General features: G+C 40.3%; 1 protein-coding gene across 1 annotated transcript; it reads left to right on the top strand.

Moving 5' to 3' along the window:
• Window positions 1–1,289: 1,289 nt before the first annotated feature.
• derl2 (derlin 2) lies at window positions 1,290–26,148 on the top strand. Its single transcript, XM_039780425.1, has 7 exons — window positions 1,290–1,444; window positions 5,712–5,777; window positions 9,755–9,828; window positions 10,052–10,145; window positions 12,402–12,597; window positions 12,729–12,819; window positions 24,727–26,148. The coding sequence occupies exons 1-7, from the start codon at window positions 1,352–1,354 to the stop codon at window positions 24,830–24,832; spliced, it is 720 nt and encodes a 239-aa protein (XP_039636359.1). The 5' UTR covers window positions 1,290–1,351; the 3' UTR covers window positions 24,833–26,148.
• The last annotated feature ends 306 nt before the right edge of the window (window positions 26,149–26,454 follow it).

The raw sequence follows: 26,454 nt of genomic DNA, 5'->3' as shown, positions 1-26,454 counted from the left end.
TTAAAGGGTAATACTCCCCCACAACCACACACTCATCCAATCACTTTAACTGATACTTCTGTGGGTGGTTTGTGCTTCTCAGAAGAAAATTGCAGCATTAATAAGAAAATTAGAGCTTTATTCCAGTCTGACATTGTTACTATTCCCTATGTTGTTCCATACTGGAATGGTATTGTAGAGAATATTCCCTGGAAGAAAGTGTGGTCTTTACCTTTTAAATATCTTGTTACTAATAAAGTGAGAGAAGTTTCGTTTAAACTAATACACAGGTTTTACCCAGCAAAATCCTTCCTTAAAAGATACAAACAGGATATTGAGTCTAACTGCTCATTCTGTAATAACACTGATGAAAGTGTGTCACATCTTTTTTGGAACTGTCCCCATGTAGTAAAATTCTGGTCCGAGTTCCTAAAATTCATTCACTCAGTATTAATCCCAAATTTTTCATTTTGCTTTACGGATGTTTTCTTTGGTAGGTTTGACTTTGAACCTGAATATAAATATAATATATAATACTTTATTATAAATCTTGTATTTCTATATGCTAAATACCACATCCATAGGAACAAATTCAGTGGTTCTAAACCATTCTTTTCTGTTTTTATGACTGAGTTTAGAAATTACATAAATTCAATTAAGTACTCGAAAAACACTAAGGCCGTAAGAACTCTGGATCTATATGAGTTGTGTGTGACTTCAAAGACTTATTAATAAGGTTTTATTATTATACATATTTTTCTATTTATTTCTCTGCCTACCAGCTTGTCCACTTAGGTCTTGTGACTGTGGTTGTACCCCTGTACACTGTATATCTGATGTAATGTTGTATGTCATTTGTTCTTTGTATTTTGTACTGTCTTTGTCTGTAATGTTCTGTATGTATAAATAAAAAAAATGTAAAAGTATGGTTTTTGAATGTCCGGTGTACGGTGTGGGAGTTATACGGCCAAACGCGTTTTTTCTGCTATAGCGCCACCTAGTGGTGGAATTGGGTCAATTGTTGCGCCTGAGGTCCTTGCGGAGTTTTGGACCAGTCCTGAAAATGGCAACCCCCACCCACCATGTACGGTTTAGGCTGTAGTCGGAGTTTTAGGCGGAGAAGAATAATGAATATGATGATGATAAATATGATGAGTAGTCCTTAGAAAAACAATAGGGTTCCACAGCCCTGCTGTGCAAACGGCGTAGCTCTTGCTACCGCCAGTTCTTGCAGACTCGGGCTTGGACCCCTAATAAAACCATAGAGCTCAGACCACCACACCGAGACGCACGTGCTTGGCTTGAACGCAACACCCGTTGCCTTTTGGAATGACGTGTCAAGAAAGTGCCGGAAGCTTTCAGTCTGTCCAAAATGGCTTACCAGACACTACAACAGGAGTACTTACAGATTCCTGCTGTTACCAGGGCATATACAACCGCCTGTGTACTCACAACTGCTGCAGTGGTAAGACAAATTCACATGTTTACTGTGTTGGGTAGGACATGGATTGGTGCCACTTAACATAACGTTAGCTAGCTAACGTAACTTCGTTACTTTGCTGCTAGCTCGATGGTTTAGCTGTAGCACCTGCGAGAATGATACGTGTCCGAATCTGGGTAGACCAGGATGTTAACTCAAGTCACAAAAAAGCTAAAAGCGTAGCTACCTATGACCGAAGCCTTAGCTTAATTTTAACCAGTGAACCAAAATTGTAACGTTAAGGCACGCTAAATTGCCTTTCCGTAGCGTGGCAGTTTACGGAAGGCTCACAAGCGGCAGCTGTCGTGTCTTTTGCAGTTAACGTCAATGCTACTATACATAATATGCTGTTCTCTTTAGAGAGAACCCACACTAAACTCCCATCATCTGGCTAAACCAGACTTGTGTATGTGGTCGTACTCTGTAAAATATAACACAATAGCTGTATCGTTAGAAACTAATTTAATTTCCTTACACGTTCTAATATTGCACGCATACATCAATCAATCTAGCTATGTGTTAGTGGTGAAAGAATTACTCCGATATTAAAAGTAGGCTAGTAATTACCACATTGTTAAAATACTTGTTTACAAGTAAAAGTCTTGCATTCAAAGTATTTAAAGTAAAGGTTGGTATATTGTTATCAATTAAAAATAGGAAAATCCTCAAAAGTAAAAGTACTTATTATGCAGACTCGTTAAATTTTGATTATTGCTTTACTTTTTTTCTGCTGGTTAAGCTTTTTCAACTACATTATAACAACATTATTTTAGTAACATTAGATGTATCTAATGCATCACATGTTGACATAAAATAAAATCTGGATTTGCAAAATAACTAGTTATTCAAGCTGTCAAATAAATCTAATGTAGCCCAGTTAAAAAGTACAGTATTTCCCTCAATCTCAAGGTACCTACAAATTGTTTTAAATGTTGATGATGGACATAAGGTGCATCTCAAAAATTGCATCCCTGGCTCCTCCACTTGCTTCCCTTCGTCTTAAGCATGATTTATGGTTGTGCGGAGGCTCCATGCAGAGCTTTCGCCTTAGCCTAATTAAGTGGCCTGAAGTTTATACTTGTACATTTGTGTGTGTGTGTGTGTGTGTGTGTGTGTGTGTGTGTGTGTGGGGAGTGTGTGATAGAGCGAGGCAGAGAGAGACAGTTACCTTCGGAGCAAGTAGCAACTCTAGAATCATAGCGAGAGAAACAAAGTGTCTCCCCTGTGCTTTCTGGCTTCCTCTCTCTCTTTCGTCATTGCCTCAAGCTGCCTCATTTAGTCCTCATAGAGCTTCTCCTTTTTAATTCTTTCAGGGCCTCTGCGACATCCACACGCCTTCGTTTAGGAGTGGATGCCGTGTGAACCCTGGCTGTGTCCCTTTCTGGGCTCACCACCGAGGGGGGTTCCACAACCGCAACGTCCTGGCATGATAAGGCAATGAGGACAGGCGGCGTTACCGACAGCCTGCCCACAATTGCCTCATCCATCAATGGATACTACTTCCAGGACGCAGCGGTTGCCTCACCCCCCTCTGTGCTGACCTCAGTTCTGGGGCACTTCAGATTAGGGCTGAACGATTTTGGAAAATAATGTAATTGTAATTTATTTATTTATTTATTTATTTTTTTTCACCAATATTGCGATTGCGATTTAAAATGTGATTATTTTTTAAGCTCATTATCTGCTGTATTATTTAACAAATACATAAAAATTATTGTATCACTAACACAATATTAGATTATTAAACAAACTGTCCTTTACTGTTATTGATTAAATTAGGTAATGTTTATATGAATGACATTATTTATTTATAAACTACTTTAATCATAGTAACTGATTTGTTGAACGTCCAGCCTTGTAATACAATGACATGTAATAATTACCATTACAACATAAAGCACTGACAAATAAGCCTGGTTTAAACATTAATATTAAAGTCAGTAAGAAATCACACTTACAAAAGTGCAAATTGCAGAAAAGCACTTTTTAAACACTGTCTGTGAACTTTAAATATGTGTGTCTTTAAATATGTATAAGTGCACAACGAGTATGGCAGTGCCAGCCGCAGTGATCCTACAGCTTGACAATGTCAATTGTAGCAGCGGAAAATACTCCATTTTTCAGCACCCTCTGTTTACATTTTTTGTGTAACGTTGGCTTCAGTATGGCGACCTGGTTAAAATATGTGCAGAGGGCATGTTGTACCGCTTATCCAGTGTATTTATCAAAGCCGTCAGCCCAGGCTTGGTCACAATACTGAGGTGCATCCTTTCTTTAGCGATAAACCTACTGCTTGAGTAATTTCCAAGTTCTGTTACTGAAGTATGTTCATAAGGAGTTACGCGGTCAGTGATCCCTGTCGGGGGCATTTCGCTTACTTGACAGTTGACAACCTGGTGTTAGGCTTTTTAGCCATGCAACTATCGTACATGGCTTTGTGGCGTTTTTTTAAGTGGTGATGCAGGTTAGTGGTGTTGCCCCATGAGGTAGCAACATTAGCAAGGCACGTTTTGCACAATAAGTGACGGTTTGCAGAAACTTCCTCTGCAGACTGTTTTACTCTCATGTGTCACGTGACCAGGGTGTAATCGCAGCTTCTGCGATTAGAAAATCTAATTTTAACATATCACAATTTAAGTGCAAATGCAATAATCGTTCAGCCCTAATTCAGATCCTGCGGAGGCCAGTAGACAACAGAAAACACTCCAATTTAAGATCGAAAATCAACTAACATAAAATCCTCCTAAATTCATCTTTGTTATGAGCACTGTACACTGTTGTTACATATATAGGTATTTGGTTTTCGTGGGCGAAACTACTTGAACCACAAATAATGATATAGATATTTTAAAAGCCTCTACATAGATAACGTTAGATTAACGTGACATACAGTATTACACTGACTGACATATTGTTGAGGTACTTGTGACCGTCAACCAACATTATACTTCTGTTTTAGGTTTTCCCATTTAACAAAAAAAAAAATCAGGGGTAATGTCTAATGGCCAATGAAAATACGATTTGATAAAAAATAATGTCATGACAGTCCACGTAGTAGTATGTAGAAATGTGAAATATAGGTTCACAGTAACGTTAAAATGTACAACGATAGCTATATATGATGATATACATTTATTTACTCATATCCATTGTAATCACAAAACAAACGTGTGTGTGCGCCTGCGTGAGAGAGAGAGACAAGGTGTGTGTTCTGGGGTTCTTTGGTGTAGGCATATATTGCTCACTTCCAATTTAACAAATTTGTTTACTACTTAAAGTGTACACAACTTAACGTCCTATCAACTCACGACATTAGGCTACAACCGCTAAAAATACTGAACGTTCTAACTAGCGCTAGTACGTTAAGCTAACATCAATATGTTACCTTGTGTCGGCTGGGCTTGGTGAGCTGACATTAACAGGATGTTTTTGGCTAAGGTGTTGATCATAGTTGATGTGCTGTTGTGGTACGCAAGTTCTGCTTTGCAGTACACACATTGTACCTTGTTGTCTTCATTTTTCAGTTTGAAATGATCTCAAACTTTTGACATTTTTTGCCTTTTCCTGGCGGTATGTTGGCTCTCCGTCATCACGCCAAAATCAAAGTCAAAGCTTTTTTGTAATCCAATTATTCGAGTAATAGTTTCAGCCCTATAGCTAAGGTTAGCTTGCTAGCACGTTATGGTACGGTACTTATATGTTATATTTTGCGGTACCAAAATCACTATCGACTGCCAAATTAACCAAATAAACATACAGATGGCTTATATGTTATACAAGTATAGTAAAAAGACTCATGTTCAACTTACATTTGTAGTGCTTGGTTTACGGGAATTGCCACCGCGTCCTCGTCCGTCATTATTGAACGTTTTGGAACTTTTGGTGGCTCAGCCCTTTCCGCTACGTAGCCAAGATGTTGACCGTTGAGGGTAGAAAGTGTCCATTGTTCCACACTCAACATTTTGACTGTCATGAGTGCAACATCTGGGTACTTTTACTGCACTGCATTTGGCCACACTTTGTCAGTGTGAACACACAATGTACTCAAAAGGGCTTACCCTAGCTATTTCTGTACTTCTGTACTTACACAGAAGTGCGCGATTTGAGACACACCAAGGGAAAGATCCCTGACCGCCCCAACTTTCTACCGGATCCACCATTTTCCCCCCGCTGCCGATTGAAATCCTAGAGGAAACACTGTTTTTCATTATTCTTATCATCGTCAACATGTTTGTTTTACCTTTTCTCACAGCAACTAGAGATCATCACACCATTTCAGCTATACTTCAATCCGGATTTGATTCTAAAGAATTACCAGGTGAGTAATCTAACCCACTGCTCATCTTCATCCTCAGGAGGATTCAGGGCACATGTAACTGTAACATTTCATACACTTTACAGCCTTAATAACCTCAGCTACTTGTCTAAGTTAACCAGTTAGTAGTGTTAAAGTTCCGCTGAAATTAGATTGCATTGATTTGTCTGCTACAGGTACATCTGCTAGTATGTTTTCTGTAAATTACTTGTACAGTTTTCTCATTTTTAGAACAAAAAACAGAAACCAAAAGGGAGAAATGTATCTGTTTCATGATGGTCCGCATAGTATTGCATTAAATGACAGCTTGCTACACAAGAGCAAGTGGACCCAACAACAACCACATAAGCTTTCCTGCTAAATTCTCCTTATCCAAGTAAAAAAATAAAAATAAAATGTTACTCCTGCACTCCTGGCAGCCTGTTAGCTGCTTGTCAGTCAAACACACACCCTTCTACAACTTCATCGATTACGTAAATGCGTCGACACAAATAATTTGCGTCGACTCGTCACTATAAAATAAATAAATAAAACTTGCGTGCAAATTAATTGCGGAACTAATGAAATGCGGAATTACTGTTATGCCGTGTTCTAATTACCTCAGAACTCGGTTTTAACGAGGTCAAAGTCGGAAACACGCACCCTGACCTCGGATTTACGAGCTCGGAACTCGAACAACCTCGCAGCAACATGGCTGCCCCCTGTATCAACAGTTGTGAAAGCTGCAGTAACATAAAGTTATAAGCATTTCTGTCTCACTCCTCCTTTCCACCAGATGTGTAACGGCTGCGGACCGGCTCCGCTGCGTGTTTGCTGCGTGCTCCGCAGTCTGTCAATACCCACCAGGTCCGGATTTGTTGCGGCACGGCTGCGGCCATGACTGACAGCTGTAGTCACGAGGACCCACAAGTTCACGCAAATTCACTAAATCAGTCATTCACACAGGCATGTCCAACTTCTATCTGTGGACATGTTACGCTGTTTGCATGCACAAAAAACGGTGTAATGCGTTGTTATCAACTGGTAGTGCTAACTGGTCTAGAGCTAATGAAAACAATGAAAATCCGACTTTTAAATAGAACACATTCAACTGGGATATGACGTCATTCCCAGTTCCGCCTTCCGAGTTCCGAGGTAAATAGAACACAGCATTAGATACGCGAGTTCTAGGGACACCTAATCTGTAGCCCCGCCTTAGCTCTGAAGCTAGCCGAGCTCTGCCTACATGCAGGTTTTTGTCCGGTCGCGGTTTTTGTCCGGTCGACGGTCCAGTGAGTGAGTCAGAGATAGCAGCATGAAAGGACGAGTATGGCGAGTGGTGGCGACCCGCAAGAGTTAGAGGACCTGCCGGCCTCTTTAAGATTGCAAGTTTGGGAAAACTTCGAGACTGTATGGCTGCAGCCTGGAGCCTCCTGTGTCATGCCATCTCGTCTCATGCCATCCCACCTGGTGCCGTCCCCGCCTCGAGGACTGTGTGTTGCCGTTGTTCAGCATATGCTAACGCATATCCAACGCCATCACCCAGATGTGCCGATCACTGGAACGAGACAAAAAAAAAAACTGTCCAACTTCTCCTCCCCTACAGTGCTTAACCAGCCTTTAGATACAAATAATTAAAGTTAAATTAAAGGGAGAAGAGCTTGGATGTTAAACAAGAGTTTATTCATTATTCATTATTTTACGTACTGTTAAAAAAGCAAATACAGGCTACTCTTTTTGCACTTGCTCGGTTTACTTTAAGTTTTTATTTTTGTATTCCTCCTGAAAGTGACTTTATTTTGTGGTTGGATTGATAGCCTACATCTGGCTTCAGGTTGCACTAAAAATTAATTTTACTTGAACGGTGCAGTGTTAAACAATTTTAATAAATAGAGATTTGAACCTTATTGAAATTTGTTTTGTGTAAATTGTTTAATGGTTAGATTAGTCGACTAATAGAAAAAATAATTGCTAGATTAATCGTTAAATATCGTTTGGGACAGCCCTAGCTGGAATTATTTTTGACTACAAAAAGGATTACTTAAAGTGATTTCAGTTGGAGTTTAATCTAAATCAGTGTTAGAGGATGTTACATTTAGATAGTGTAAATAAATTTTTGACGAAATAAGAACAGGCATCCATCATCTTAGATTTTTAGTGGTTTATCACATAATGTTTCAAATCAAATAGAATTAGACCTGCAAGTAGGTATTAATGGGGTCCAAGCCCCCCATGCAAGTTGCACCCTGCTTTCCATAAAGAGATTGAACTAATGACCTAAGATGAGTTTGAAGAAGAAGCTTTGACATATTTTTAAACTTTGTGTAAAAGATCCACCTTGTGGCCAATATGCACCAAATTTTGTACAAAGCCTAACTCTACAGTCACATTAGGTACAAGAGACTGCGACAAAGTGACAGGCTGCCATTCATTTTCAATGGGAGTGGCTGTTTGGCAGCGACAAGCGACGAGCTTGCCGCTGCCACGAGCAAAGCGGGGCTGAAATAGACAAGAAGTCTATTTTATGCAAATGCTGAGCGATGTGACAAAGCAACTGCCGATCGGAGTGAGGCAGCATGAGGGCAGAGTGACGTATGTACGTTGGTTGCTCGAGTTGAAGAAAATCATTAAAGATGGCGGAAACGTTTCAGAACATCATATTTATGTATCTGATATGTTTGGCATTTTATCTCATATTTTGTTACTTCCATCGAGAAATAACTAGTCCTGTCACGATAAAAAAATTTGCTGGACGATAAATTGTCCCAGAAATAATTGTGATAAACGATAATATTGTCGTTGAGAAACCATTTTCATCTAATATAATGATAATGCCATAATAATGCAGGTAAACCTTTTCAAAGATCAAAAACTTTTATTTCTAAAGAATATTTAACACTGGAACCGGAAGACATTTAAAATATCCACAATAAATGAACAAAACAACCAAAAACATAAAATACAAATAAAATGGACTCTGTCTCTGTTAACCAAAAATGCACTGGAATAAAATCCAAACAATCAAAACGTTAACGTTACCTGAAAACAGTGTGTATTTTTTTAGCATCTCACATCACACTCTCAGTCACTATGACCACTACTACAGTCAGAAAAATTGTGCCAAAATATGAACAATAATGTCGCTGTCAACAGGCTTATCTGCTAATGTTAGCTACCGACCGTTCATCCAGCAAATAGACGGTACCGTAGTCCGTAGGGTGCTGTTACCTGAAACTCGTGATTTAACGTCACCTCTCATTTTACACACAATTTAACAACAAAACACTGAGTGAACATTTCTAAGTTTTTCATGTTGGTTTTGAGCGGTATGAACCCCCGCTAACCTGGAAAACGGTTTAAAACAGTAACGTTAATACAGCGTATCGGAGGAATACAGCGTCTCCTGCAGCGGGAGTCAAAGGCAGAGGGACCGCAGCATCCTGGTCTCATCTGGGGTCTGATAAACAGTAAATTCATCAAATCCAGTGTCCACAATGCTATTTTCCAATAAACTGTAGCCGTCATATTTCACGGGACCCGCGTGAGTGCGGATTTCATGTCGCGGCTTTCATCGCGGTTTGTCACTTTGCCTAACATTGAGTGACAAGTGTACTCACCCTGCTGTTTATTTGGTTGCCATGACTTTGCGAGTGAGGACGTCCTGTCACTGTTCCAGTTGCTCACCCTAAAGGGGAGAGAGAGCCGATGACAGTTCGCTTGAGTTCAGTAGAGCAGACTGCTCTGCAGAGTCGTGTAATTATGACTTTTCATAAACAGCTGAAGGAGCAGCGGTGTGCCCTACGTGTACATAGTGGAAACCCTGTTGTGCGACTGCCCTATTTCTGATACCGTGGCGGCAGAGGAAAACAAACAATGTGACTGTAACACCGGCCCAAGTTTTGTGTGAATTGGACAGAACTAGTACTGTATGTGGAGATTCACCCTAAGCTGCCAGTAGTGCCTCGCCGGATAATGATTTTTTGGTTCTTATCTTTTTATAGGTATGGCGACTAATAACCAACTTCCTGTTTTTTGGTCCAGTTGGCTTCAATTTCCTGTTCAATATGATTTTTCTGTATCCTTCTCAGTTCCATGTTTCACTTCATTTAGCATGTGAAGTGTGTTTGCATACTTTCTGTTTCACAGGGAAAGGCTGTATATGGTTTCGGAGATGATGAAACTTCACTGTAAGATTATCTAAACCAGTGACACAAACAAAATAAGACTTTAGGTGGTGATATCTGTTTAATGATTTTGGCAGTGTTTCTGTGTAGATTTCCTTAACCATTCGATTTCAGGTACAGATACTGTCGTATGCTAGAGGAGGGCTCTTTCAGGGGACGCACAGCTGACTTTGTCTTCATGTTCCTCTTTGGTGGACTTCTGATGACTGTATCCTTCCCATTTATGTGTCATTAAAAACAAGTTTTATGTACGGATAATTTAATGACTAGTAACTCATTTATTACTTATTTTGACCTCAACATTGAAAGCTCTCTGGTACAGTTAATGGTGCCCTTTAATCTCCATATATAGTGTGTTTGTGTGTGATGTTATTATGGGTTAGTAAGAATTTCACTCACTGCATCTTTTAATTACTAATTCATTACAGGCTACCAAGGTGGTAGCTACTTAGTATTGTCCCATAAACAATACACTGCACGTGTACTGTGTACATGGAATACAGTTTTATGAAACTACAGATTTCCTAACCACTAGTTTGTGGGATACATTGCACCTGCATCTTTGCTGCTAAATTACAAACCCCAATTCCAATGAAGTTGGGACGTTGTTTAAAACGTAAATAAAAACAGAATACAATGATTTGTAAATCCTTTTCAGCCTATATTAAATTGAATACACTACAAAGACAAGATATTTAATGTTCAAACTGATAAACTGTTTTTTTTGTTCAAATATTCACTCATTTTGAATTTGATACTTGCAACACGTTCCAAAAAAGCTGGGTCAGGGGCATGTTTACCACTGTGTTAAATCACCTTTCCTCTTAATAACACTCAATAAGTATTTGGTAACTGAGGAAACTTATTGTTAAAGCTTTTTAGGTGGAATTCTTCCCCATTCTTGCTTGAGGTACGACTTCAGTTGCTCAACAGTCCGGGGTCTCCGTTGTCGTATTTTGCGCTTTATAATGTGCCACATATTTTCAATGGGAGACAGATCTGGACTGCAGGCAGGCCAGTCTAGTACCCACACTCTTTTACTATGAAGGCACATTGTTGTAACACGTGCAGAATGTGGCTTAGCATTGCTTTGCTGAAATTAGCAGGGACTTCCCTGAAAAAGACATTGCTTGGATGGCAGCTTGTATTGCTCCAAAACTTGTATGTACTTGTATTGACAGGACAGCTAGGTGAGAAAGGGGGAGATAGAGGGGGAAGACATGCAGGAAATCGTCACAGGTCAGATTCGAACCCTGGACCTCTGCGTCGAGGCATAAACCTCTCAATATATGTGCGCCTGCTTTACCCACTGAGTCAAACCCGGCAACACAAACAAACAGGTTGAGCATTCCTCAACTTTCCCATTCTTTTGTTGCCCCTGTTCCAGCTTTTTTGGAATGTGTTGCAGACATCAAATTCAAAATTAGTGAATATTCGCAAAAAAACAATGTTTATCAGTTTGAACATTAAATAGATTGTCTTTGTAGTGTATTCAATTGCATATTGGTTGAAAAGGATTGGTGAATCATTGTATTGTTTTTATTTACGTTTTAAACAACGTCACGACTTCATTGGAATTTGGGTTTGTAATGCTGAGTGGAGCAATAAGTGGTATTTTCAGACTTTTTATTTTGGTTACTTAAATAAAAAAAATCCATGATTGTTATATAGCGTTACAAAAATATCCAGAAAAAAATATTTCTATTAATATTGTCAAGTTGATGTAAAACAAAGCTCAGCCCTAATGTACATTTGTTTGATGTGGAGAGGGTATTACATTTTTCTGTCAGGATCTTAAAAAGGTCTTAAAAAGCATTCCATTTAATTGAAAATTGTGCAGCAACCCCGTCTCAGTAGTATGCTGCCAGTAACGATATGATGCTGCTGTGTGCAACATTTTTTGTCACTTTTCACAGTCCTATACTGGTGGTGTGCCAGATGCTCATTGTTAGTGGTAGTCCCTGTTAACTAGCGATATGCAATCATTTCAAAAGTCCCACCGACAAATATATTCAAAATATATTTGAGTACTTCCCACCAAAGCTTCAAAGCATCAGAAGTGATATTCGGGACAGTTCTACCCACCAGCACATGACAATTCTTACTGTCATAATTGCGCTATTGCTCTGGACCACAGGAAGTCGGCATGCCACTTATTCCCTAACCACCATATAATATTAACTACCATATATCGTATTATAGTAAGATGACTTCCGATGCATGCAACTGCAGAAGGTTGTAAGCCAAACAATTGAACTCATTCAATAACAACTTTATGGTCAGTTTATGTCCAACTATATAGCTCCAACAATCTTTGTCTTAATTTCTTTCATCCAGAGTTAATGCTGTAATTGTGGAGTGACCCTCCTTGTATGCCCTAGTTTGGCACCAGTAAGTTCAGTCCTCACAATAATCAGTTTGTCCAAAGTTAATTTCTTTGCCATATTCTTTAACAAGGTTTCAGATATTTGGCACTTTTGTGAGTCTGGTGTTCCTGGGCCAAGCCTTCACTATCATGCTGGTGTACGTGTGGAGTCGGCGAAACCCACACGTCCGCATGAATTTCTTTGGCCTGCTGAATTTCCAGGCACCCTTTCTTCCTTGGGTGCTGATGGGATTCTCACTTCTGCTGGGCAACTCCATCATTGTGGATCTTTTAGGTACCTATCACTGTCCTCTGCAGTCAATGTTTAGTACTTTGGTCATATGCTAAGAGCCAAAGGAAACTGGTGTGGTTGGTTGCGCACAGTATGAATAAAGCATGTGTTAAAATGTTTTTACCTTTCTTTAGGTATTGCTGTTGGTCATGTGTATTTCTTTCTGGAGGATGTTTTTCCCAACCAGCCAGGGGGTGGAAGGTGGCTCAAGACCCCATCTATCATGTGAGTTTTTTTTGTGATAAACCTTTTTTATAGGCCCCTTCAGACATACAGAACAAATTCCACAATGTGTGTCAGGTAATAGCAGAGGGTGCACAGAATAGATAAACACAAATTGACAACAAAAACAACGAAAACCCTCTCCCACCCTCTGCGGTCTAGAGTAAAACAAAACAAACAAACCGAAACCACACCTTGCCTAATCACTCTCTAATTCTTGTGGGTTTGAGGTAATTAAGTCTGATATTTGTGCTGCTGTGCTTTTTCCATTGGTTGATAGTTGGGGGGAGCCAGCGTTGAGCTATATTGGTTGCAGTTGAGCCGGCTAGCCAAATTTTCTCCCAAGCAGGTGTAATTTAGAGTCGTCATTAAGTAACAAAACAAACGGGTCAGTAGGAATTCGACATCCTATCCCGTCAGATATTATTGAAAGTTCCAGTTTGTTCAGGTTGACAGAACGTGCAATAGGGAGTGGGAATGACTTTAGAGATTTATCTCTTCTGGGAGTCCAATATGTCCTAGGACATATGTTGAAGTGGATATACTGGTGATTTGGGTTCTTGGAACAGTGGAAAATGTTGTCCCAAACTGTCTCCCAATTAATTGCGTTCCCCTCAGGGCTCAGCTTTCGTTCCCATTTCTTTATTATTGGGAGTTCTCCTATGGATACTTGCATCAGTTTAGCATAAATCTTGGCGACACTTTAGCATAAATCTTGGAGACACTCACAGGAAAATCAACAAACCATTTAAAGTGATGGTTCGGAGTAATTCACCCTAGGGTCCTTTGCACAATGACCTCGAGCCAAACACCCACCCAGAAGCTTTTTTCACCTGGGTCTAACATTGGGAGAGTTAGCGTAGAGTAGCGTTATCAGCGGAATAGGTTAGCGCAGGGGCTAATGGACCCACGTTTGTATCTCGTAAGTTACCCCACTAATAATGCCCGAAATGATACCAAACGTCTACAAGTAGTACAAATAGGTTATGCTCTCATAAAACGATTGATTGGAAAGTTTGTAAGTACACCAGAAGTTTATGTAAATAACACTTGCCTGCTGGCTTCTGCTCTCTGCTGTTGTTGTTGCTGCTGCTGTAAGACGAGTGCTTAGGGCCGTCTACAAATTACAACACCGAAAAGAGATGCAACAAAAATATTTTTTAATTTAACTTTTTTTTTTTTAAAGTAAGTGCTGTAGTATAACTAGCAGGAGACAAGTAATAATTGAGGTAAGTTTGGAGACATTACCTTATTTAATCATTAAATGAATAAGTATTTTTGTTGTATCTCTTTTCGGTGTAGTAATTTGTAGACGTCCCTAAGCACTCAGGTAGCAGCAGCAACAGAGAGCTGAAAAGAGAAGGCAAGTGTTCATAAACTTCTGGTGTACTTACAAACTTTCCAATCCATCGTTTTATGAGAGCATAACCTATTTGTACTACTTGTAGACGCTTGGTATCATTTCGGGCATTATTAGTGGGGTAACTTAAGGATGCTCTAAGCGGGCATGAACCCCCGCCTAAGCTATTCAGCTGATTAACCACCTTCTACATAACCCCTTAGACCCAGGTGAAAAACCTGGGTGGTGTTTGGCTCGAGCTCATGGTGCAAAGGACCCTAGGGTGAATTACTCCGAACCATCACTTTAATGACTGGTTGCGCCTCAAGACTGTTTCCCCGTGGTACTCCATAACATTTTAGGGCTGATCTTAAGCGAAGATAAAAGTAGAAGGATGTCCTTGGAACCTCAAAACTAGAGCCGCTTTCCGACCGGAGGGATTTTTGCAGTTCCTAGAACATAAAATTCCTAGAACCCTTTTTTTCTCGTGTTCCGACTGGACCAATTTGGGGATTTTTAAGTTCTTCTGGCCGCAGTTCCTGTATATACAGTGCCTTGCAAAAGTATTTGGCCCCCTTGAACGTTTCGACCTTTTGCCACATTTCAGGCCTCAAACATAAAGATATAAAACTGCAATTTTTTGTGAAGAATCAACAACAAGTGGGTCCCAATTATGAAGTGGAACGAAATTCATTGGCTATTTCAAACTTTTTTAACAAATAAAAAACTGAAAAAGTGGGCGTGCAAAATTATTCAGCCCCTTTACTTTCAGTGCAGCAAACTCTCTCCAGAAGTTCAGTGAGGATCTCTGAATGATCCAATGTTGACCTAAATGACTAATGATGATAAATAGAATCCAGCTGTGTGTAATCAAGTCTCCCGTTATAAATGCACCTGCTCTGTGATAGTCTCAGAGGCCGTGTAAAGCGCACAGAGCATCATGAAGAACAAGGAACACACCAGGCAGTCCGAGATACTGTTGTGGAGAAGTTTTAAAGCCGGATTTGGATACAAAAAGATTTCCCAAGCTTTAAACATCCCAAGGAGCACTGTGCAAGCGATAATATTGAAATGGAAGGAGTATCAGACCACTACAAATCTACGAAGACCCGGCCGTCCCTCTAAACTTTCAGCTCATACAATGAGAAGACTGATCAGAGATGCAGCCAAGAGGCCCATGATCACTCTGGATGAACTGCAGAGATCTACAGCTGAGGTGGGAGACTCTGTCCATAGGACAACAATCAGTCGTATACTACACAAATCTGGCCTTTATGGAAGAGTGGCAAGAAGAAAGCCATTTCTTAAAGATATCCATAAAAGTATTGTTTAAAGTTTGCCAAAAAGCCACCTGGGAGACACACCAAACATGTGGAAGAAGGTGCTGTGGTCAGATGAAACCAAAATCGAACTTTTTGGCAACAATGCAAAACGGTTATGTTTGGCGTAAAAGCAACACAGCTCATCACCTTGAACACACCATCCCCACTGTCAAACATGGTGGTGGCAGCATCATGGTTTGGGTCTGCTTTTCTTCAGCAGGGACAGGGAAGATGGTTAAAATTGATGGGAAGATGGATGGAGCCAAATACAGGACCATTCTGGAAGAAAACCTGATGGAGTCTGCAAAAGACCTGAGACTGGGACGGAGATTTGTCTTCCAACAAGACAATGATCCAAAACATAAAGCAAAATCTACAATGGAATGGTTCACAAATAAACATATCCAGGTGTTAGAATGGCCAAGTCAAAGTCCAGACCTGAATCCAATCGAGAATCTGTGGAAAGAACTGAAAACTGCTGTTCACAAACGCTCTCCATCCAACCTCACTGAGCTCGAGCTGTTTTCGCAAGGAGGAATGGGCAAAAATGTCAGTCTCCGATGTGCAAAACTGATAGAGACATACCCCAAGCGACTTACAGCTGTAATCGAGCAAAAGGGCGCTTACAAAGTATTAACTTAAGGGGGCTGAATAATTTTGCACGCCCAATATTTCAGTTTTTTATTTGTTTAAAAGGTTTGAAATATCCAATAAATTTCGTTCCACTTCATGATTGTGTCCCACTTGTTGTTGATTCTTCACAAAAAATTACAGTTTTATATCTTTATGTTTGAGGCCTGAAATGTGGCAAAAGGTCGAAAAGTTCAAGGGGGCCGAATACTTTCGCAAGGCACTGTATGTATGTATATATGTATATGTATATATGTGTATATATGTATATATATATATGTATATGTATATGTACATACATACATACAGTACAGGCCAAAAGTTTGGACACACCTTCTCATTCAATGCATTTTTTTATTTATTTTCAATTTTATTTATAGTATCAAATCATAACCTAGGTTATCTCGAGACACTTTACAGATAGAGTAGGTCTAGACCACACTCTATAATTTACAAAGCCCCAACAATTACAATAAGTCCCTCAAGAGCAAGCAGTGCGACAGTGGCGAGGAAAAACTCCCTCTTGGGAAGAAACCGACAGACCCAGGCTCTTGGGTAGCGGTGTCTGACGAGCCGGGGTTGGGGGTGTGATGAACAGTGGCGATAATAGTCACATTAATAATGGAACAGTGACTACAAATGGTAGTCGTTAGAGTCATGTCATATCAGGGCGCTGCAGGCGTTACAGGATGTAGCGTGGCCCAGCAGAGCATGGATGGATGTAGCGGGAAGCTGCAGGGTTCCGCCGGAAACAGCAGGGTTCAGCAGGACGCAGCATGACATTGCAGGGCACCGCTGAGCTCAGCAGGGAGTGCTGCAGGACCACGGCGACAGCTGGAACAAGGATCTTGGTGCCAACGGTCTCCAAGGAAATACGCTGGGGGAAAAAACATAAGGACTCCGGGGAGTAAACTCCCCAGAAGCTAGGATTAGTAACAAGCATTTCTGGGACGGGATAAACACAAATAGTAATAGTAATAGAAATAGTAGTAGAAAGGGATAGGAGAGAGCAGCTCAGTGTGTCAAAGGAAGGAAGTCCCCCGGCAGTCTAAAACTATAACAGCGTAACTATAACAGCGTAACTAAGAGAGACAGGTCATAAGGAGAGGTAGCTTTTTCGGGCTTAGAACTCTCCCCCTGCCGGATCGGGCTTGGCTGGCCTGCCTCCCTCTACTTTGTTATGTATTATTAATCTAACAATATTGAAGAGAAGCAGGTGGGCCAGTTAGGTGAGCACTGCAACTCCTCACTCCCTAACTATAAGCTTTATCAAATAGAAGAGTTTTAAGTTCATTCTTGAAAGCGATTACAGTTTCTGCCCCCCGAACCCAGATCGGGAGCTGGTTCCATAGGAGAGGAGCCTGGTAACTGAAGGCTCTGGCTCCCATTCTACTTTTAGAGACTCTAGGTACCACCAGTAACTCTGCATTCTGGGAGCGCAGTGCTCTAGTGGGACAATAAGGTATTAGGAGCTCTTCTAGATATGATGGTGCTAGACCATTTAGAGCTTTGTAGGTCAAGAGAAGGATTTTAAACTCAATCCTGGATTAAACAGGAAGCCAGTGCAGAGAAGCTAATACAGGTGAAATATGATCTCTTCTCTTAGTTCTTGTGAGAACACACGCTGCAGCATTCTGGATCAGCTGGAGAGTCTTAAGGGACTTATTTGAGCAACCTGACAGTAGGGAATTACAATAGTCCAGCCTGGACGTAACAAATGCATGGACTAGTTTTTCAGCGTCGTTTTGAGACAGGATATTCCTAATTTTGGCAATGTTACGAAGATGAAAAAAGGCTGTTCTTGAGGTTTGTTTTAGATTGGCATTAAAGGATATATCCTGATCAAAAATAACTCCTAAATTTCTGACAGTAGTGCTGGAGGCCAGGGCAATACCATCCAGAGTAGCTATTTCTTTAGATAATGAGGTTCTGAGGTGTTTAGGTCCCAGTACAATAACCTCAGTTTTGTTAGGGTTAAACATCAGAAAATTATAGGTCATCCAGGATTTAATATCTTTAATGCACGCTTGAAATTTAGCTAGCTGACTAGTTTCGTCTGGTTTGATTGACAAGTATAATTGGGTGTCATCCGCATAACAGTGAAAGTTAATTGAGTGTTTCCTAATAATATTGCCTAGAGGAAGCATATATAAGGAGAATAGAATTGGTCCAAGCACTGAGCCTTGAGGAACACCATGGCTAACTTTAGCGTACTTGGAGGATTTATCATTAACATGAACAAATTGAGATCGATCAGAGAAATAGGACTTAAACCAGCTTAGAGCAACTCCTTTAATGCCAACTAAGTGTTCCAATCTCTGTAACAGGATTGAATGGTCAATAGTGTCAAATGCAGCACTAAGATCTAGTAAAACAAGAATGGAGACAAGTCCTTTGTCTGCAGCAGTTAAAAGGTCATTAGTAATTTTCACCAGTGCCGTCTCTGTGCTATGATGCTTTCTAAATCCTGATTGAAAGTCCTCAAATAAACTATTGCTATGTAGAAAATCACATAACTGATTAGCAACCACCTTCTCAAGGATCTTTGATAGAAAGGGAAGGTTAGATATAGGTCTATAGTTTGCTAAGACCTCAGGATCGAGGGTGGGTTTTTTCAGAAGAGGTTTTATCACAGCTATTTTAAATGACTGCGGTACATAACCTGTTAATAAGGACATATTGATCATATCTAGTAATGAAGTGTTTACCACGGGTAGCGCTTCTTTGAGTAATCTCGTTGGGATGGGGTCTAAGAGACAGGTAGATGGCTTAGCTGAGGATATCTTTAACATTAATTGTTGAAGATCTATAGGATAAAAACAGTCTAAGTATATGTCGAGACTAGTCGTTATTTCTAGCGACTCTGTGTTTAAAGGTGAACCGTTAGAAGTTGATGGCAAAAGGTGACGGATTTTATCTCTAATTGTTGTAATTTTATCATTAAAGAAGCTCATGAAGTCATCACTAGTCAGAGCTAGAGGAATAGATGGCTCAGTAAAGCTGTGGCTATCTGTCAGCCTGGCTACAGTGCTGAAAAGAAACCTTGGGTTGTTCTTATTGTCTTCTATTAGTGATGAGTAATAGTCTGATCTGGCCTTTCTTACGGCCTTCCTATATTGTCTTTCCAATCCAAACAAGATTCTTCCACTTTTGTGGAACGCCACTTACATTCAAGGTCTCGTGAGATTTGTTTTAATTTGCGAGTTTGGGAGTTATACCAAGGTGCTAATTTCCTTTGCTTCATCATCTTTTTGAGGGTAGCAACGGAGTCTAAGGTCGTCCGTAGGCAAGTCGTAGCACCGTCTACAAATGTATCAATTTGAGAGGGACTGAGGTTAACACAGAGGTCCTCTGTTATGTTAAGGCATGACATAGAGTCGAATGCTGTTGGAATATCTTCTTTAAATTTAGCTATAGCACTTTCAGATAGGCATCTGGTGTAGAAGCTTTTATCTAATTTAATATAGTCAGGTAGTAAGAATTCGAAAGTGATTAAAGAATGATCTGATAATACCGAATTCTGCGGAAATATTATTAAATCCTCAATTTCAATACCATATGCCAGCACAAGGTCGAAGGTGTGGTTAAAACAGTGCGTCGCCTTGTGCACACTCTGACTGAAACCGATTGAATCCAGTAATGAGTTGAAAGCAGTACTAAGGCTATCATTGTCAACGTCCACATGGATATTAAAATCACCTACAATAAGTACTTTGTCTGATTTAAGGACTAAACATGATAAAAACTCTGAGAATTCAGATAGAAATTCAGAATACGGACCTGGAGGCCTGTAAATAACAACGAATATAATTGGCTGTAATGTTTTCCATTTTGGATTTTGAAGATTAAGGACAAGACTTTCAAAGGAGTTATTTAATTTAGGTTTAGGAGTAATTAACAGGCTTGCATCAAAGATGGCTGCAACTGGATGGAGCAACCCTCCTCGGCCTGGGCCTCTAGGAATTTGAGTATTAATATGACTGGGAGGAGTGGCTTCATTTAGACTAACATAGTCTTCATGGCCCAGCCAGGTTTCAGTAAGACAAAATAAATCAATGTTATTATCTGATATCAACTCGTTTACCAATAATGCTTTAGAAGACAGAGATCTAATATTTAATAGTCCACATCTAATTTTCCTATTTTGTTCTATCGTTGCAGTCGTTTTAATTCCAATTAGGTTGTTAAGTATAGCGCATCTTTTGTTAACCTTTGATTTAACCGATCTGAGTCGGGGAACAGACACCGTGCTTATTAGACTATGAGTGGGTGACTGCTCCAACGGAAACACAGAGGGGCGCGTAGTACTGCACCCCTGATTACTAATATCAAACTTGGGTTGTCATGGTTTATGTCCGATAAACTCGGTCAGATTCTTTGATATGAGAGCGGCACCGTCCCAGGTGGGATAAATGCCGTCTCTCTCCATCAGACCAGGCTTTCCCCAGATCGCCCCCCAGTTATTCACATAGCCCACATCATTAGCTGGGCACCATCCCGACAACCAGCGGTGGAAGGATGAAGTACGGCTGTACATTTCATCATTGGTCAGGTTTGGCAGGGGTCCAGAGAAAACTACTGAGTCCGACATTGTCTTTGCGTATGCACAAAGTGACTCAACATTCAATTTAGTGATCTCCGATTTACGACCATTACCCCCTACGTGAAGTATGATCTTACTGTATTTACGGTTCTTTTTAGCCAGCAGCTTTAGATGGGTTTCTATATCGCCTGCTCTAGCCCCGGGGACACATATGACCGTAGGTACTGTAGCCGCTGGGGCCGCCGGCTTCACATATCGCAGTATAGAGCTCCCAATAACCAGAATTGGCTTCTCAGCGGGTGTATCACTGAGTAGGGAGAAACTGTTAGAGAGGCGAAGACGCTCCGGTTTAGAGCGACCGTCATCATGTGCACTCCCTGGTTTAGATCTAACGCTATGCTTCCCTCTAACGCTACGCTTCCCTTGGATAGTCATCCACTCGCCCGGCTGCTCAGGGTCTGACGGGGGACAGCTAGCAGGAGCTAAAGAAGCTACAGTATGGTGGTCCGCATTAACTACATGGTGCTGGCTAGCTACGGAAGCATATGATTTTGATTCCATGGTGCGGAGCCGTGCCTCAAACTCACTAAGCCTTGCCTCCAGAGCAGCGAATATACTACATTTATTACATGTATCGTTATCACTAAAGGAGGCAGAGGAATAGCTAAACATTTGACACACAGAGCAAGAGAGCGCAGGAGAGGGAGAGGAATTAGCCATTGCTAATGGCTAAGCTAAAGTAGCTAACAGCGTTTTAACAATTGTAAATTCAGCGAGTCAGTCACTGTAAGTGAAGCTAAGTATAAGTGCTTGAGTAAAACAATTGTAATTCAAATGCAATCCAGGCAAATAGCCGCTAATTTAAACAGTAAAGCAGAGTTCAGTAAGTTTTTGCCGGAGCAGCAAACTAGCGTTTGTAACACGGGAACACCGGAAGTGACACAATAAGTATCTCAACGAATCCTCAGGAGATCACTGCCACTTTTCCTTTTTATTCAAAGCTGTATGAATCCTCCTGCAATCCAGATCCGACCCAGTGCCAAAAGTTCCTAAAAGAACTAAACCTGCCTCTTCTTGACCAAGAGGAGGCAGAAGAACTGGGTCAATCTATTACGTTAGAGGAACTCAAATCAGCGTTAAAAACAGCTAAGAAAGGGAAAACACCGGGGTTGGATGGAATTCAATCAGAACTCTTAATACAGTTCTTTGAAACACTAGGACCTATCATTTTACAAACTTTAACCTCGGCCATAGAGAGGGGCACCTTTCATCAACAAACCAACACTGCACTAATTTCATCCATCTTCGTCCGCTTATCTGGTGTCGGGTCCCGGGGGGAGCAGCTCCAGCAGGGGACCCCAAACTTCCCTTTCCCGAGCCACATTAACCAGCTCCGACTGGGGGATCCCGAGGCGTTCCCAGGCCAGGTTGGAGATATAATCCCTCCACCTAGTCCTGGGTCTTCCCTGAGGCCTCCTCCCAGCTGGACGTGCCTGGAACATCTCCCTAGGGAGCCGCCCAGGGGGCATCCTTACCAGATACCCGAACCACCTCAACTGGCTCCTTTCGACGCGAAGGAGCAGTATGCTGAGCTTTGAGGACCTGAGAACTAGCTTTGAGATCCCTAGGACATCCTTTTTCCTTTATCTTCGCTTAAGGTCAGCCCTAAATGTTATGGAGTACCATGGGGAAACAGTCTCGAGACCCACCCAATCATTAAATGGCTTGTTGATTTTCCTGCGAAGGATTGGTGTCCAGGATTTATGCTAAATTGATGCAAGTATCTGTAGGAGAACTCCCAATAGTAAAGAAATGGGAGTGAGAGCTGAGCCCTGAGGCGAACGTAATTAATTGTGAGACAGTTTGGGACATTTCCCACTGTTCCAAGAACCCAAATCACCAGCAGATCCACTTCAACATATGTCATAGGAAATATTGGGCACCTCAGAAGAGATATGTCTCCAAAGGCATTCCTACTCCCTATTACACGTTCTGTCAACCTGAACAAACTGGAACTTTCCTGCACATGGTCTGGGAGTGTGAACAGGTGCATGAGTTTTGGAATAAAACAACCTCAATCATATCTGATGTGATAGGATGTCGAATTCCTACTGACCCGATTGTTTTGTTACTTAATGACGACTCTAAATTACATCTGCTTAGGAGACAAAAGAAAGTTTGGTTAGCTGGCTCAATCGCGACCAAGAAAATTATAGTTTAGCGCTGGCTCTCCCCCCACCCCCCACTGGCTTTGTATAAAACAGTGGTTGGCGTATTTTCTGGACATAGTTATGCTCGAGTTCTCTACAGCAAGGATTAACAAAGCCAAATCATCTACTATAGACCTATGTAAAGGTGCAGCAGCACAGTCCTAATGACCTCAGCATCACAAGAAGTAGAGGAGGGTGACTGGGCAAGCTGTGATTTCTGTTTTTGTTTGTTTGTTTTTTCTTTCTTTTCCTCGAGACCACGGAGGGTGAGGGGTGGGAGAGGGTGGTGGTTGTTGTTGTTCAAGTGTGTTTGTCTGTTTTGTTGTTTAAAATGAAAAAATAAATTAAAAATTGATCTTAAAAAAAAGAAATGGAGTTTGCTAACCTAATGTCAACAAACAACCTGCCACAAAGAGTCCACACATGCTTTGGACCTTCAGTAGCGGCTGCAGCAGCTCGACCCCAGTTGCAGCTGCAGCAACTGCTGCTTGCAATAATAATTACTAGCTAACGTAAGCTAACTGCAAAGTAAGCTTCCCCAGTGCTGCGTTTGAACGCTGTTGGAAATTTTACAATAATTTTAAAATGAAAGCAGAAAATAGCCAGGTAAACATGGCTGGGAAATAAGTTACTACAACATGAACACGAAGACGAAACACACTTGTTACCAGATGTTTGAGTAAAATATTTTTACTTTTAAATACAGTATCTGATATTTGCCTGATCAGCATGTCTTCTCCCTTTTATAACATTGTGGCAAATTAGCTATGATTCATAATTTAAGAACAATAATTAATAGCCTACCAAAACCATCACAAAGTTATCAATGATTGCTCTTTTTTAACCAAAATACACAATGTTCATCAGTTTACAAAGAGTTAGTGAGCAGCAGTGAAACTATAGCCTCACTCTGGCCTTTCAACATAAATTAAAACAAGCATTACTGTAGAATTACTATGAATTAGAATTATTGCTGTGCCATGCTACATCCTGTAACGCCCTGCTATGACATGAACTACTACGACTATCATTTTTAGTCACTTTTCCTTTATCTTTATTGCGACTGTTATTGCCACTGTTCATCACATCCCCAACCGGCTTGTCAGACACCGCCTTCCAAGAGCCTGGGTCTACTGAGGTTTCTTCCTAAAAGGGAGTTTTTCCTCGCCACTGTCGCACCGTCGCACTATGCTTGCTCTTGGGGGAATTACTCGAATTGTTGGGAATTTATAAAATATAGAGTGTGGTCTAGACCTACTCTATCTGTAAAGTGTCTCAAGATAACTTGTTATGATTTGATACTATAAATAAAATTGAATTATTAGAGTGCAAATTTAACTATATTTGAACTACTATTTGTTGATTCAGAATAGTCTTTTGTTTGTTGTTTGGATTAATTATTACAATGTATAGTTAATTAATAAATTAACAATTTAGAAAATTATTTTATTCCCCTCTTTTTTTTATCTGGGCCAGTCAAAATATTCAAGGTGCCAGTAAAACCCTGATCTACTGGCCCGGGGGGCTAGTGGGGAACATTTTTTATGTTGGACCCTGTCTAAACCTGTAAGATTCAATGTATAATAAATCCTTCAGTTTGAAAAGTGAAGGAATAATAAATGAATTATTGGTGCTTTTTTCTTATGGTGGAGCTACATAAAAGCTCACAGAGTGACCAAAATGAAAAGGGTTCATTCTGTGGGGAGCCTAAACCTGCTTAGGTGAGATTGAGATTTTGCGTGGCTTTTGGTTTGATGGCTGCATTAGATTAGGGGTTTCTAAAGTCTGACACTGTAATCCACCCCCCCGCCCTCTTTTTGAAATCTTTAGAAAATCCCTCATCCTCCTCCTCTGTGTCTCCCACAGAAAGATGCTGTTTGACACACCAGAGGAAGATGCCAACTACAACCCCCTTCCTGAGGAGCGCCCAGGAGGGTTTGCCTGGGGAGAGGGACAGCGCCTTGGAGGTTAAATATGACCCCAGATCGTCCCTGATCGCCAGGTCAATTCCAAGGACAATTCCTCTAGAGAGATGAAGGGGACAAACATGGTCTGGTTATGACTTGTCTGTTTAGTTCGGGATGAAGAATGCCAAACAACCAGAGCTGGTTTGGAGATAACAGTTGTTGCTCACATCATCCCCAGAAACTCTTCTTGATGCAAAATCAATGCTCTAAGACTATTTGAGAGAGCACAAGCTTCGGATGGAATTCTGGATGGTGAGCTTTTGGTGCTCGGTGATGTTTGTCTTCATCTTAAAAAATAAAAATCTATTGATAAAAACGTGAAAGAGACAAAAATGACAGCAGTGAAATAACTAAATGAATTTATTCAAATGAGTGCATTTTTTTTTTTCCTCATTTCACTTTAAAAATTAATAAATGTGTGTGGCAAATGATGCTTTGGTTTTATCTCTTTGAACTGTAGTAGTACTGCTTGAAACCAAAGACGTCTCAACAAATTAGATTAATTGATTCATACAAATTACGTTAGGGTCAGTAGAAAGGATCCTGTAACTTCGTTCTCTGTACACAGCAGGCCATTGTAGTATACAAATATCAAGATGTGTACTATGTCCTCAACTTCAGCTTTTTATCCACCTTCAGTTAGGTTAAGTTTTCACAGCTGTACTTTCTATCTAATTTAATACAAACAGCCTTGTATCAGATACATGTGAGTCTTTTATATTATATGTATGTGACAATGCTTCTGGCTTAATAGATTTTGTACACATTTAGAATTTTTTTTATGTGACCATGTGATCCGATTTACTGGCCCAGCAAATGGATTATAAATCGTGGTAATGTTTGGCATGTTTGTTGCTCTTGAGGAGGAATAAAAAAGTTATAAGATGTGACCCATATGTCAAATTAAGAGTAGGATTGAAAAACTTGTTGGATTATGCTTGCACTGGATCAATAAAACACATACCAGATATGCGCATGTATTGGCAAACACAACCTCACAAACACTTGACCTCCATGCAATATTTCAGCCTTCAAGGTCGAAAACTATGGCCACCAAAAGGGTGGGGATTTTTTTTTTTGACAGTGAGCTATAGAGCTGCTTAATCGCAGCTAAAATGTATGATCATCTTGCAACACCATGGGCTCAGACTCAGTACCTTGGACGCCATAGGCTGTTTCTGATCTCAGGTAACTATTATTTGGGTGATGTAAAACAGTAATTTCAGAAAATTATGATAATTTGTGTACTTGGTTAAGACAATATAGAGATGTCTGCAATTTATTTTCACAAGGATCAATAAATGCTAAACTGATATTTAAAGATGCCCTATTTTGCATTGACTGCTATGTATAGATAAGGACACAATTCTTTTTTTTAAATTTACCTTTTGAGATAAAATTCTACAGTGATGATTTTTTCCATGAACATCAAAGATTCAGTTTGGAAGAAATTGCAGTATTTGTTTATGCTACTTTATGAAGTAAAACTTTTTAATGCACTGTGGGCTCAATTTTTGATAAATCAAAAATGTTAATGGTAAATTTGTGGAGGACAGTCTGGAGATGAAGTTCCCTAAATTTGGTTTAAATTGGAACAAAAATGTCGGAGGACATGGGTTTAAGAAGT

Source organism: Perca fluviatilis, chromosome 17 (assembly GCF_010015445.1).
Source record: "Perca fluviatilis chromosome 17, GENO_Pfluv_1.0, whole genome shotgun sequence".
Lineage (NCBI taxonomy): Eukaryota > Metazoa > Chordata > Actinopteri > Perciformes > Percidae > Perca > Perca fluviatilis.
This window is presented reverse-complemented; position numbering and strand designations above follow the sequence as displayed.

Coding starts and splice junctions, on each gene's coding strand:
- derl2 (XM_039780425.1), top strand. CDS start 1,352: ATGGCTTACCAGACACTACAACAGGAGTACTTACAGATTCCTGCTGTT. Junction 10,146..12,401: donor TTGGTGGACTTCTGATGACT/GTATCCTTCCCA, acceptor ACAAGGTTTCAG/ATATTTGGCACTTTTGTGAG. Junction 12,598..12,728: donor CATCATTGTGGATCTTTTAG/GTACCTATCACT, acceptor ACCTTTCTTTAG/GTATTGCTGTTGGTCATGTG.